The 12,999-nt window shown below is 42.1% G+C and overlaps 1 protein-coding gene across 1 annotated transcript in view; it reads right to left on the reverse strand.

The window, feature by feature from the left end:
* The window catches only part of cabin1 (calcineurin binding protein 1), a 539,464-nt gene that overhangs the window by 417,802 nt on the left and 108,663 nt on the right, over positions 1-12,999 (reverse strand). Inside the window, 2 exon segments of the mRNA XM_070887525.1 lie at positions 4,732-4,883; positions 6,285-6,374. Coding sequence (XP_070743626.1) covers positions 4,732-4,883; positions 6,285-6,374 — 242 coding nt within the window.

Raw genomic sequence — 12,999 nt, forward strand, 5'->3', positions numbered from 1 at the left:
TACTGTGTCCTGAATCATCCAATAGTTTAAAGCCCTGTCTACTGCTCTTGTTATTCGGTTCACCAGGACACTGGTCCCAGCCCGGTTTAAGTGGAGCCCGTCCCAACAGACAGCTCCCTCTTTCCCCAGTACTGATGTCAGTGCCCCAGTAACTGAATCTCTGTCTCCCACACCAATCTTTCAGCCACACATTTAACTCTCTGATCAGTTTGTCCCTATACCTATCTGCGCGTGGCTCAGGTAACAATCCAGAGATTATTACTTTGTGGTTCTGCTTTTTAATTTGGATCCTAGCTCCTCAAACTCTTTCAGCAGAAACGGATTCCTAGTTTTACCTATGGTTGTTGGTTCCTATGTGGACCACGACAACTGGATCCTCCCCCTCCCACTTCACGTTCTTCTCCAACCACGAGGAGATATCCTTAACCCTGGCACTGGGCAGGCAACGCAACATCCGGAAACGCCCCGTCACGGCAGCAGAGAACTGTATCTATCCCCCTAACTATACTGCCCCATAAGACATTCCTTTTTACTCCCCTCACTTGAACAGCCTCCTGAACCATGGCTTGCTCATCCTCCCTGTAGTCCTTGTTCTCATCCATTCAGGCAGCAAGTACCTCGTACCTGTTGGACAAGGTCAAGGGCTGAGGCTCCTCCATCACTACATCCTGGGTCCCCATACCTTCCTGACTCGCAGTCACACCCTCCTGTCCCAAATAATTGACAAACTCTAAAGTGCTGCATAACCCAAAGGATGTGACTGACTCCTGGAACAAAATGCCCAGGTAATTCTCCCCTCCCATGTCCAATCAGGAGGCAAAAGGGAGGAAGTTTAAAACAATTATCACTAGAGAAAAAGTACTAGGCAAACTAATGTAACTAAGTCCCCTGGAGCAGATGGCCTACACCTAGGGTCTTAAAAGAAATAGCTGTAGAGAAAGTTGTTGCATTGGTTGTAATCTTCCAAAATTCCCTGGATTCTGGAAAGGTCCCAGCGGATTGGAAAACCCCAAATGTAACGCCCCTATTCAAGAAAGGAGGGAGACAGAAAGCAGGAAACTATAGGCCAGTTAGCCTAACATCAGTCATTGGGAAAATGCTGAAATCCATTATTGAGGAAGCAGTAGCAGGACATTTAGAAAATCATAAAACCATTTTGACTCGACTTGATTGTATGAAAGGGAAATCGTGTTCAACAAATTATAGGGTTATCTGAGGATGTAACGAGCAATGTGGATAAAGATAACCAGTAGATGTAATGTGTTTGGATTTTCAAAAGGCATTCTATAAGGTGCCACATAAAAGGTTACTACACAAGATAAGAGCTCATGGTTTTGGGGGTAATATATTAGAATGGATAGAAGGTTGGCTAACTAACAGAACACAGATAATCAAAATAAATGGGTCGTTATCCGGTTGGCAAATTGTAATGAGTGGGGTGCCAATGGGATCAGTGCTGGAGCCTCAACTATCTACATTCTAAAATAATGACTTGGATGAAGGGATCGAGTGAATTGTAGTCAAATTTGCTGACTATACAAAGATGGATGGGAAAGCAACTTGTGAGGAGGACAAAGAGTCTGCAAAGGGATATAGACAGGCTAAGTGAGTGGGGAAAAATTTGGCAGATGGAGCATAATGTGGGAAAATGTGAGATTATCCATTTTGATAGGAAGAATAGAAAAGCAAAATATTATTTAAATAGAGAGAGTACAAAATGCTGCCGTACAGAGGGATCTGTGCATGAAACACAAAAAGGTACAGCAAGTAATTAGGAAGGCAAATGGAATGTTGGCCTTTATTGTAAGGGGGATGGAGTATAAAAGTAGAGAAGTCCTGCTGCAACTGTACAGGGCGTCGATGATACCACACCTAGAGGATTGTGTACAGTTTTGGTCTCCTTATTAAGAGGATATACTTGCATTGGAGACAGTTCAGAGAAGGTTCACTAGGTTGATTCCTGGGATAAAGTGGTTGTCTTATGAGAAAAAGTTGAGCAGGTTGGGTCTGTACTCATTGGAGTTTAGAAGAATGGGAGGTGATCTTATTGAAACATAAGATTCTGAGGGGACTTGACTGAGTAGATGCTGAGAAGATGTTTCCCCTCATGGGGGAATCTAGAACTAGGGGCCATAGTTTCAGAATAAAGAGTCACCTATTTAAGATGGAGATGAGGAGGAATTCCTTCTTTCAGAGGGTCGTGAATTTTTGGAATTCTCTACCCCAGAGAGCCGTGGAGGCTGAGTCATTGAATATATGCAAGGCTGAGTTGGACAGATTCTTGAACTATAGGAGAGTCGAGGGTTTTGGGGAACAGGCAGGAAAATGGAGTTGAGGCCAAGACCAGATCAGCCATGATCTTATTGAATGGCGGAGCAGGTTCGAGGGGCTGTATGGCCTACTCCTGCTCCTGTTTATGTTCTTAAAAGGATTCTGAAGGGGAAGCCAAATATAAGAATTAAAAGTTTTTCCTCTCCTGGGAGGCCCACCCCTCTGTTTATGCTGCCAAATTCTCTTGACCACCCCCCACCGGCCAATTGCTCAAGAGGGTTCTTATGCCATATGTTTCCCTTGTGGGGGAAAAAAATAGCAGAATTGTTCAAGCAGTCAACAGCTCTTCTGTAGTTGCTGCCACCAAACATCTCAGCCCAGAACTCTATAGCGCCCAACCCCTCGGCATGCCACTAAAATATTTAAATGATCTGTGTATTTTGACGCCAGATCACCTCACATTTCGGTTAGAGTTAGGAAGCTACAAACCAAATAGAATTAGACTATCGTGAATTTTGTGTTAATTTCCCCCAACAGATAATCCCAACATGGAAAGTCAATTGCCCATTGTCATGGAAATCTCTCTCTCCCTTTCATTCGGTTTCCAGGTCTCCTGTCTCCCTCCACATTTTCTGAAATCCTTATACCACTTCACTGGCTATAATGTGGTCAATGATGCCCACACACATTAAACATTTTAATTCTTCACTAAGCCCTTATTATCTCCCTCACACCACCTTGTGACATCCCCCTCCCTTGTTATCTTTCATCTCCAATGGACTTTCCACAGAGGCAAGTAAATCATTGCACCCTGAAATATTGCAACTTTTGGGTCCCAGTAACCCTTCTATCCACCAAGAGAGTTTAACTACTCTCCCTGCCAAGGCATTTTGTCACTAGCTCCCTGTTGCAAAGCATTTTCCTATTTCTCTCTCTCCTGCCTCCAAGGCCATTTTCTAAACAACCTCTCTCCCACAAGAGATAGTTTCCCATCTGCTCCTGCCTTCCTCCCTTGCTGAAGTGGTCACCTTTCACTCCCATCCTGCGGACAAGGAGGAACTCTATGAGATTGTACTGTCCATAGTTACAATCACCGTTGAATTATGGAAGTCACTCCACCAGATGGCATTATATTCCTAAAATAAGTAAGCATGATGTCATGCTTATAAGAGGAAGACTAGATGGCATGTTTATTTTGAAACAGAAGGCATCAAATCTTTACCTTGCGAGATGCCTACCCGATCGGATCTCCTCCACTCCGATATCATCAATGGGGAGGGATCAGGAGCGGCATCAGTGAATGCAATGGCAGGGGTTCAGATTTCAGATTAGCCCTGGCTGTTAGCTGGTAGATTGGATTCCAAAAATCAGGTTGCATCTTGTCAGCTCAGAGGCCAGCCCAAAGTTACAACTCCCCTTTACATTTCAGGCAGTTGGTTGCTTAGTTACCTGGACTTCCATTCCCCTTTAAAGTTACATTGCAGCTTCTTGATCACCATGAACCCTGATTCAGTTTATCCATGTTTTGCATTAAATCTGACCGTTATCGTTTAATAATATATACATTTCTAAATATTAAATGTAATTTGTAAGTTTTCTGCAGTACTCCCAACCATTTCCCCTTCCTCCAGGCACCCTGCTTTCCCACACAACCTGGTAGTCTCCCCAGATGACTTTCTAACAATGTCACCGACACGCTATCTGCTGTGGGGCACTCCGGATTACTGCTGCCCAATTAGATCCACTAATGCCTGATCCTGCTTTTACTTTTCTTAAAGACATTTTGTTTCCTTCTCAGTCACTTCTGCCATTTCTTTTCTCACCCAGGGGTATTCACTCCTTGCTGTGATACGATTCCATGGACTCTACTACCTCACCAAATGTCCATGTGTCAAGGTGCAAGCCATCACCATGACTATCGTCAGGCTATTTAGCAGTCAATCCCCATTCGTCCTCACCCGAGGGCCACTTCCAGTAGGTTTTTATATATCATACTTGTATGAAAATGAAACACTTTTTGAAACTATGGAAAAACAAAGCTAATCACAACTATTTATAGACCATTTCATTTTTTTCTTGCAAAAGGTACTCATGGTTACACTTCCTGATGGTGAGTGCAAAAAATAAATCATCTTTGTCAACTATTGAACAAAAACAAACCCATAACATCAGGGTCTGCAGCTGCAAGTTGTTGAGGCCAGTTCATTAGATATATTCAAAAGGGAGTTAGATATGACCCTTACGGCTAAAGGGATCAAGGGGTATGGAGAGAAAGCAGGAATGGGGTACTGAAGTTGCATGATCAGCCATGATCATATTGAACGGTGGTGCTGGCTCGAAGAGCCGAATGGCCTACTCCTGCAACTATTTTCTGTGTTTCTATACCATGCCTTGTCTTCATGCCCATCACAAATTATATACACTTCACCACCATAGCCCTCTAAATTTAATAGCACTTACTTCTCGGTGACTTTAAAGGTACTCTTCTCTTCACCTCTGGCGAAAGGCCCCTCAGCTGCCTCTTTTATGTAGCTGAAGAGCATCTCACAGTCCACGGTCACTTCATCTTTCTCCAGCAGTTTGAGGATCGAGGCATGAAGTCTGAAGTAGACCTGAACATCAACACATGGTTACAGAAACACATAATCCCCACATTTATAAATAAAGCCTCCATCATTATTCACCCAAGTTTATATTGTCACACACAGCAATAGTAATCCATGAGAAACCGAATTATAACAGATAAATCACTTCCCCCATTTTTAGGGGTGTATTTTAAAAGTTTGATCAGTATAATTAAAGTATATTTGTAAAACATGCAGTAAGATTTAACTGATACATCCAAATCAATTTTTAAAAAGGCAGTCATGTCATAATGGGGTCTTCTGGCCAGGAGCCAGAACTGTATACAATTACCCTCTAATTCACCTCAGGAGTTTTGGGCTGGCTACAATGACCCATATTTGCACTAATTTTCCACAGGGAGCAATTAAGCAAAGGCTTGAACAATTGTTCTTACTTGGTTAGATAGCACATTATGTCATTCACATATATCGGAACAAAAAACCTTGTCGTCTTTATTACAGATTAGTGGATATGCAGCCAATCTGAGGTCTGAAGCCAGTTGTAAATTTAAAGGCCACTGCTCCAGCACTCCCTATAGAAAACTGGTATAAATAGGCAAATATAGGTCATTGCAGTCACTTCTAAACTCCTCGGGTCAATTAGAGGGCAATTGTAACATTTCTGGCTCCGGGCCACAAGATTCCATCTTGAAATTACTGTTTCTATTTTTTTTTAAATGGCTTTTCACCTCTAACAAAGTATGACGACTTCAGAGTGATGATCATACATTACACAGGAGACATTAAATTTGAAATCTCTCAATTTTTATGAAGTTTAGAATCAATTCAAGTTACGGATTTAGTTCTGGCTTTAGTTCACAAAGTGGCATTACTGAACCAATTAAATCAATCAATAATAAAAAGGTTGCTAAATACAATGTAAAACCCCCCCTCATCCTGCAACGAATATTGGGTGAAGCAGCAACACGAGGCAATAAAACTGGGCTCAGAATTACTTTATCAGAAAACATCACTGTTTCAATTTTATTAATACCGAGAACTGAGGCTCAATTTCTCTTTTGTTTTTAACCTCCAATCGCACTACCTCCTTTGCTCCATTGCCTTTTGAGAGCTCACGCACCAAAGACTATGAAAAGGCAAAGGATTCCCCGGAGGTCATAGCGCAACTGGGACTCTGATCTCTCTTCCAGATGCATTGGTACTGAAAGATGCTTTAAAAAAAATAGGATAAGCTTATCGATTGAGAGCATGCAAATATGCATCTGTTTGTTTAATTCTGCCAACTTCAAATGCAATCCAGATCATTTAACCACATCTACTGGAAGTCCAAGAATATCCATGTATGGAAATAACCATTTTTAAGCCACAAGAGATATTCAAGTACGCGGGAGCCTGGAGATTTTGGTTGCTGGTCACTTGGTTCTGTACCTCTAGAGCCTCCATAGCCAGATCTGGTGGATTGTGGTAATGGATCTTCCGAGGGTAATGCGCTGCATCCTCATGTAGGTTATGTGCCGCCTGGACAAAAAGCAGTAGAGATTAAAAAGGAAATAAACTTACATTTATATAATGCATTTCATGACCTCAGGGCATCCCAAAGTGCTTGATAGCCAATGAAGCAAATTTAAAGTGTCATCGCTGTTGTAATATAGAAAAACATGGCACCCAATTTGTGCACAGCAAGGCTCTACAAACAGCAATGAAATAAGTGATCAGATAATCTGTTTGAGTGATGTTGGTGGAAGGATAAAATTTGGTCAGGACACCGGCAAGAGGTCCCCAGCACCTTTTTGAATAGTTCCATCGGATCCTTTACCACCCAAAAGGGTAAATAGGGCCTTGGTTTAGTGCCTCATCTGAAAGACAGCACCTCTGGCAGTATAGCAGTCCCTCAGTACTGTACTGGAGTGTCAGCCTAGATTATGTGCTCAAGTCTCGGTAGTGAGGTTTGAACCCACAACCTTCGAACTCAAGGGTGCTACAACTGAGCCAAGAAAGCATGAAAGTTAACACTGAGCAGAATGGATACAAAACTTGATCAGGAACACTCAATTCCCATTTTGGACTGGTCAAAACTCCATAACAAAAGTCAGCCCGAAAGATTTATTCAGTGCCAGTTGCCATAGTTTCTAAAAGGCAAGTCATCCTTGATGAACCTTGTAGAATTATTCAAAGAAATTACAGTGCATAGATAAAAGGAAGTATTTGATAAGATACCGCATATGGTATATGGGAAATATGACATGTGGAAATAAGACGAATGTGGTGACATGGATAAAGAGCTGTCAAAAAGTGTAGGGGTGTAAAAGGAAGTTTTCCAGACAGGAAAGATGCGGTGGAGTGGTGTTCCACAAGGGTCTGTGCCGAGGCTGCATATTATACATATAAAGATATGAGAATTGAAGTTTCCCTCTCCTAGGATGGCCCTCAGCTTCCAAGAGGCCCACCCTCGGTTTATGCTGCCAAATTCTCTTGACCATCTCCCCACACCCCCCAGTAGCCAATTCCTCAAGGGGTTTGTGTACTGCAAGTGTTTCTTGTGTGTGGTGGGGGGGGGGGGGGAATGGCAGGATTTTCAGGCAGCCAACAGCTATCCTGTAGTTGCTGCCACCCAGCATTTCAACTGAGACTCCCACTGCACCTAAACATGCCAATAAAATAGTTAAATAAGCTGTGTGTATTCATGCAAGATCACCTCACTTGGGCAGAGATATGGTGAGTGATGAGCACTGCCTCAGTGCCACTGCTTTACAGTTAGAGTTAGGAAGCCAAATATAATTTAAGGAGTGTTGTGAATTTTGTGTTCATTTCCCCTAGCAAATAATCCCAACATGGAAAGTGAATTGCCCATGGCCTTGCAAATCTAGCTCTACAAACAGCTATGAAATAAGGTACAGTCTATGATTATATGGGAAATACAACACATGGAAATAAGAGGAATGCAATGACATGTATAGAGATGGCCAAAAGAGTCAGGGGGTAAAGGGAAGTTTTTCAGACTGGAAAGATGTGGTGAGTGATGTTCCACAAGAGTCTGTGCTGAGCCTGCAGATTATACATAGTAAAACTGATCGAGACTTGGGAATTGTGGGAACAATATCACTATCATCAAATTGGGGAGCATGTCAAATTGTGACCAGGATTGTGAACGACTTCAGAAGGATGTGGGTAGACTAGCAGAATGGACCATTTGGTGGCAGATGCAGTTTACAGTGAAAATGATCAAGTAACACATTTTGGAAGTAAGAATGGGGAGAGAAAATGCACCTTAAATGCCAATATTTTATATGGAGCAGAGAAGCAAAGGGTCTTGGTGGGCTGATGCACGTCATTAAAGGTGGCCGCACAAGTAGATAAGGCCATAAAAAAGCAAACAGAATCCTTGGATTTTGTATGTAGAGGCATCAATTACAAAAACAAGGAGGTAACACTGAAATTAAACACAAAAAACATGCTGGAAAGACTCAGCAGATCAGATAGCATCTGTGGGGAGAACAGAATTAATGGTTCAGCGCAGGCCCTTTGTCAAAACTGGGTAGACTCTTCCGTTCTCTCGACAGATGCCATCTGACCTGCTGAGTGTTTGCAGCATTTTCTGTTTTGGTTTCAGATTTCCAGCATCAGCTGTTTTCTGCTTTTGCTGAGGTAATGTTGAGCTTAATTAGGCCACTGTTGTGGTACTGTGTATATTTTTAGGTACTCCGTTACAGGAAGGATTAAAAAACGCAATAGAAATGGTGCAGTGTAGATTGACTGGGGTGTTACCAGAGACGCAGGGCCGCAATTATGAACAGAGACTTATGAAGTTCGAGCTTTTTCACTGGAGCTGAAAAGAGGCAACCTGATCAAGGTCTTCAAGATTAAGAAGAGTTAAATAGTACTGAATTGTTTCCCCTGGTTGTTGGGACAATAGCAAGGGGCACAAATTTAAGATAATGAGAATTAAAGAGGAAGTTAGCAAAAAATATCCACAGAGGGCGATTAGACTGGAATTCTCTGCCACAAACCTTTGCTGATCTACGAGTACCTTTATTAGCTTGTTCCTTAAAAGAGATATATTTGAATAAGAATAATACCCTACATTAAAGGCTATGGAGAGAGAGAAATCGGATTAGACTAGGTGGCTCATAGGGAGAAAAACATCAGCCGAGACCAGACAGTCCAAATGGCTTGTTCCTGTGCTGCAGCACTCTAATTCTAATTCTATCATTTAAATGGCAACCAGTTCACCTCGCATGGGATAAAACCTTGGGTTTGGGAGCAAGACGGATCAGAAGCAGACTAAAGTGGACTGGGAAAATAGATTAAAGTGTTGGACGGTTGATGAACAGTGGTGTACATTCAAGGAGCTATTTCACAACTCTCAAGAAAAATATATTCCAGTGAGGAGGAAAGGGTGTAAAAGAAAAGATAGCCATCCGTGGCCAACTAAAGAAATAAAGGACGGTATCCAATTAAAAACAAGGGCATACAAAGTGGCCCAAACTAGTGGGAGGACAGAAGACTGGGAAGCTTTTAAAAGCCAGCAAAGAACGACTAAAAAAAATGATTAAGAAAGGGAAGATAGACTATGAAAGTAAACTAGCACAAAATATAAAAACAGATAGCAAGAGTTTCTATAAGTATATAAAAAGGAAAAAAGAGTAGCTAAAGTAAATGTTGATTCCTCAGAGGACGAGACCGGGGAATTAGTAATGGGGAACATGGAGATGGCAGAAACTCTGAACAAATATTTTGTATCAGTCTTTACGGTAGAGGACACTAACAATATCCCAACAGTGAATAGTCAAGGGGCTATGGGGGAAGGAACTTAACACAATCACTAAGGAGGTGGTACTCAGTAAGATAATGGGACTAAAGGCAGATCAATCCCCTGGATCTGATGTCTTGCATCCTAGGGTCTAAAGAGAAGTAGCCGCAGGGATTGTGGATGCATTGGTTGTAATTTACCAAAATTCCCTGGATTCTGGGGAGGTCCCAGCAGATTGGAAAACTGCAAAGGTAACGCCCCTATTTAAACAAGGAGGCAGATAAAAAGCAGGAAACTATAGACCAGTTAGCCTAACATCTGTGGTTGAGAAAATGTTGGAGTCCATTATTAAAGAAGCAGTAGCAGGACATTTGAAAAAGCAAAATTCTGTCAGGCAGAGTTAGCATGGATTTATGAAGGGGAAGTCATGTTTGACCAATTTGTTGGAATTTTTTGAGGATGTAACGAACAGGCTGGATAAAGGGGAACCAGTGGATGTGGTGTATTTGGACTTCCAGAAGGCATTTGACAAGGTGCCACATAAAAGGTTACTGCACAAGATAAAAGTTCACGGAGTTGGGGGTAATATATTAGCATGGATAAAGGATTGGCTAACGAACAGAAAACAGAGTCGAGATAAATGGTTCATTCTCTGGTTGGCAACCAGTAACTAGTGGGGTGCCACAGGGATCAGTGCTGGGACCCCAACTATTTACAAACTATATTAACGACTTGGAAGAAGGAACTGAGTGTAACGTAGCCAAGTTTGCTGACGATACAAAGGTGGAAGGAAAAGCAATGTGTGAGGAGGACACAAAAAATCTGCAAAAGGACATAGACAGGCTAAGTGAGTGGGCAAAAATTTGGCAGATGGAGTATAATGTTGGAAAGTGTGAGGTCATGCACTTTGGCAGAAAATAAATCAAAGAGCAAGTTATTTTTTTAAATGGAGAAAGATTGCAAAGTGCTGCAATACAGCAGGACCTGGGACTACTTGTACATGAAACACAAAAGGTTAATATGTAGGTACAGCAAGTGATCAGGAAGGTCAATGGAATCTTGGCCTTTATTGCAAAGGGGATGGAGTATAAAAGCAGGGAAGTCTTGCTACAGTTTTACAGGGTATTGGTGAGGCCACACCTGGAATACTGCGTGCAGTTTTGGTTTCCATATTTACAAAAGGATATGCTTGCTTTAGAGGCAGTTCAGACTCTACTCATTGGAATTCAGAAAAATGAGAGATGATCTTATCAAAACATATAAGATTATGAGGGGGCTTGATAGTGTGAATGCAGAGAGGATGTTTCCACTGATGGGGGAGACTAGAACTAGAGGGCATGATCTTAGAATAAGGGGCCGCCCATTAAAACAGAGATGAGGAGAAATTTCTTCTCAGAGGGTTGTAAATCTGTGGAATTCGCTGCCTCAGAGAGCCGTGGAAGCTGGGACATTGAATAAATTTAAGACAGAATAGACACATTTCTTAAACGATAAGGGGATAAGGTGTTATGGGGAGCGGGCGGGGAAGTGGAGCTGAGTCCATGATCAGATCAGCCATGATCTTATTGAATGGCGGAGCAGGCTCGAGGGGCCGTATGGCTACTCCTGCTCCTATTTCTTATGTTCTTATAAAATATTATGGAGGCTACGTAGAGAGAAGTTAGGGAAAGGTAATTAGTTAAGAGGAGCTGCCATTTCCTCATACTCACTGCACTCCCTGGCACCACACTGGCGACGACCCGGGAGACTAAAAGCATGAGCAGCTGGGGAGAGAGACCAGGGCCGAGTGGGAAATGCACCACCGACACCATCCCAGCAAACTGGAGACCAAGAACAGAGTACTGGGCCCGAGCGGGCTATGGCCACTGATGTGACACCGAGAGACAGGAGCCCAGGCCTCAGGAGCTGATTTCTTTATAAAAATATAAATGTATTACTTTGTACATCTGTTGGCTCCTGGAAATTGTAATTAAGGATGTATAGAAGCCTGGCATGTTTTCTTGTGGGGTGGGAGGTGAAAGAGTTTTTAAGAGTCAAGTTTATGGGCAAGTTTGCAGTGATAAATGTTACTTTTAGGTTACAGAGGGATAGGTAGCAGACTGCCATGGCAGCTATATTTAAGAATTCTTTGGCTGCATTATTATTAGATAGAAACATTGTGTAATGATTCAAAAATTAATCAGAAAAATAGAATTAGCCAATGAGAAACCAAGAAACTGACTAGACTGCTATAAACAGACAAGAGAAATGTTATTTAAAAGATAAATGCACAAGTTGAAAGAGAGGATCAAATCTGGGAAGGTCAGCGAAGGTTACAAGGGAAGGTCTTAAAATATAAATGGTATAAATGGGTTGAACAAACAACTGAATGCATTTCTCGAGAGCCAAGGGAGTGAGGTATATAATGACCAGGCAGGCAGGTAGAGTTAGTCTATCAAAGAGGAATGGACTTGTTAAGTAAAATGGCTTTTCCCTAAAAATATGTGTGTTCTTACAGGGAAAAAAACCCCAGAAATTACACAAGGGTCAGAGATTTCCCATTCCCTTCCCCTCTTTCCAACCTCCTTCTTTGAGGTTCCCATCCCATTCTCTCTGTCAATGGTTGGTCAGGTACCCAGCATAGATTGTCATCTTCTGTGCAGCTAGCCATGACCTTTGTGAGTATTGCCTCGCTTGACACACCCTCAACGTTCCATCCCTTTTGGTGAGGGAATCACCTAGCCTTCAACCTACTACCTGTGACAGCTCCCAGTGTCGTCACTCTGGGGGCAAGCATCTCGTTGACCCAAAGAGCTATCCATAAGAGAACTCAAGCACTGGAAGTAGAAAATAAGTGCAGGAGTCGCCCTCACATACACAGAGACATTGAAGCTTTAAATTTTGTAGGATACTAATTTGACTTGCAACAGCTCATTGGGTCATTTCTGATCAAAGACAGATATTTTCTCGAGAGCAGACCTCGACCATTATTCAAAAAATGATCAAAATTACCAACAGTTTTAACAACTTTATAAATGACGATGTACAGAACAGGAATTGAAATACACACATGTAAAGTAATTCCCAATGAACAAACCTACTGTAATCTCAAGCTCTGCTCGTTTTTTTGCAAAAACCAAGAGAAAAGTTAGTTAATTAGCTAGTCCAGTGTATTTCTTGGCCTTTGAATATTCTCTTTCTCGGAGACAACTGCCTGAAGAAGGAAACCTTTTCCAATTTAGGCTTCAAACACTGATGCATGTGCAGAAACAGAAGGAATACTCCACTGAGAGGCATGTCTCTAGAAATTAGATTACTAGGTTGAGTCCGGTGATGAGGGGGTTGACTTATGAGGATAGGTTGAGTAGGTTGGGCCTCTACTCATTGGAGTTCAGAAGATTGAGAGGTGATCTT

Source organism: Pristiophorus japonicus, chromosome 8, assembly GCF_044704955.1.
Source record: "Pristiophorus japonicus isolate sPriJap1 chromosome 8, sPriJap1.hap1, whole genome shotgun sequence".
NCBI classification, from domain to species: Eukaryota; Metazoa; Chordata; class Chondrichthyes; family Pristiophoridae; genus Pristiophorus; species Pristiophorus japonicus.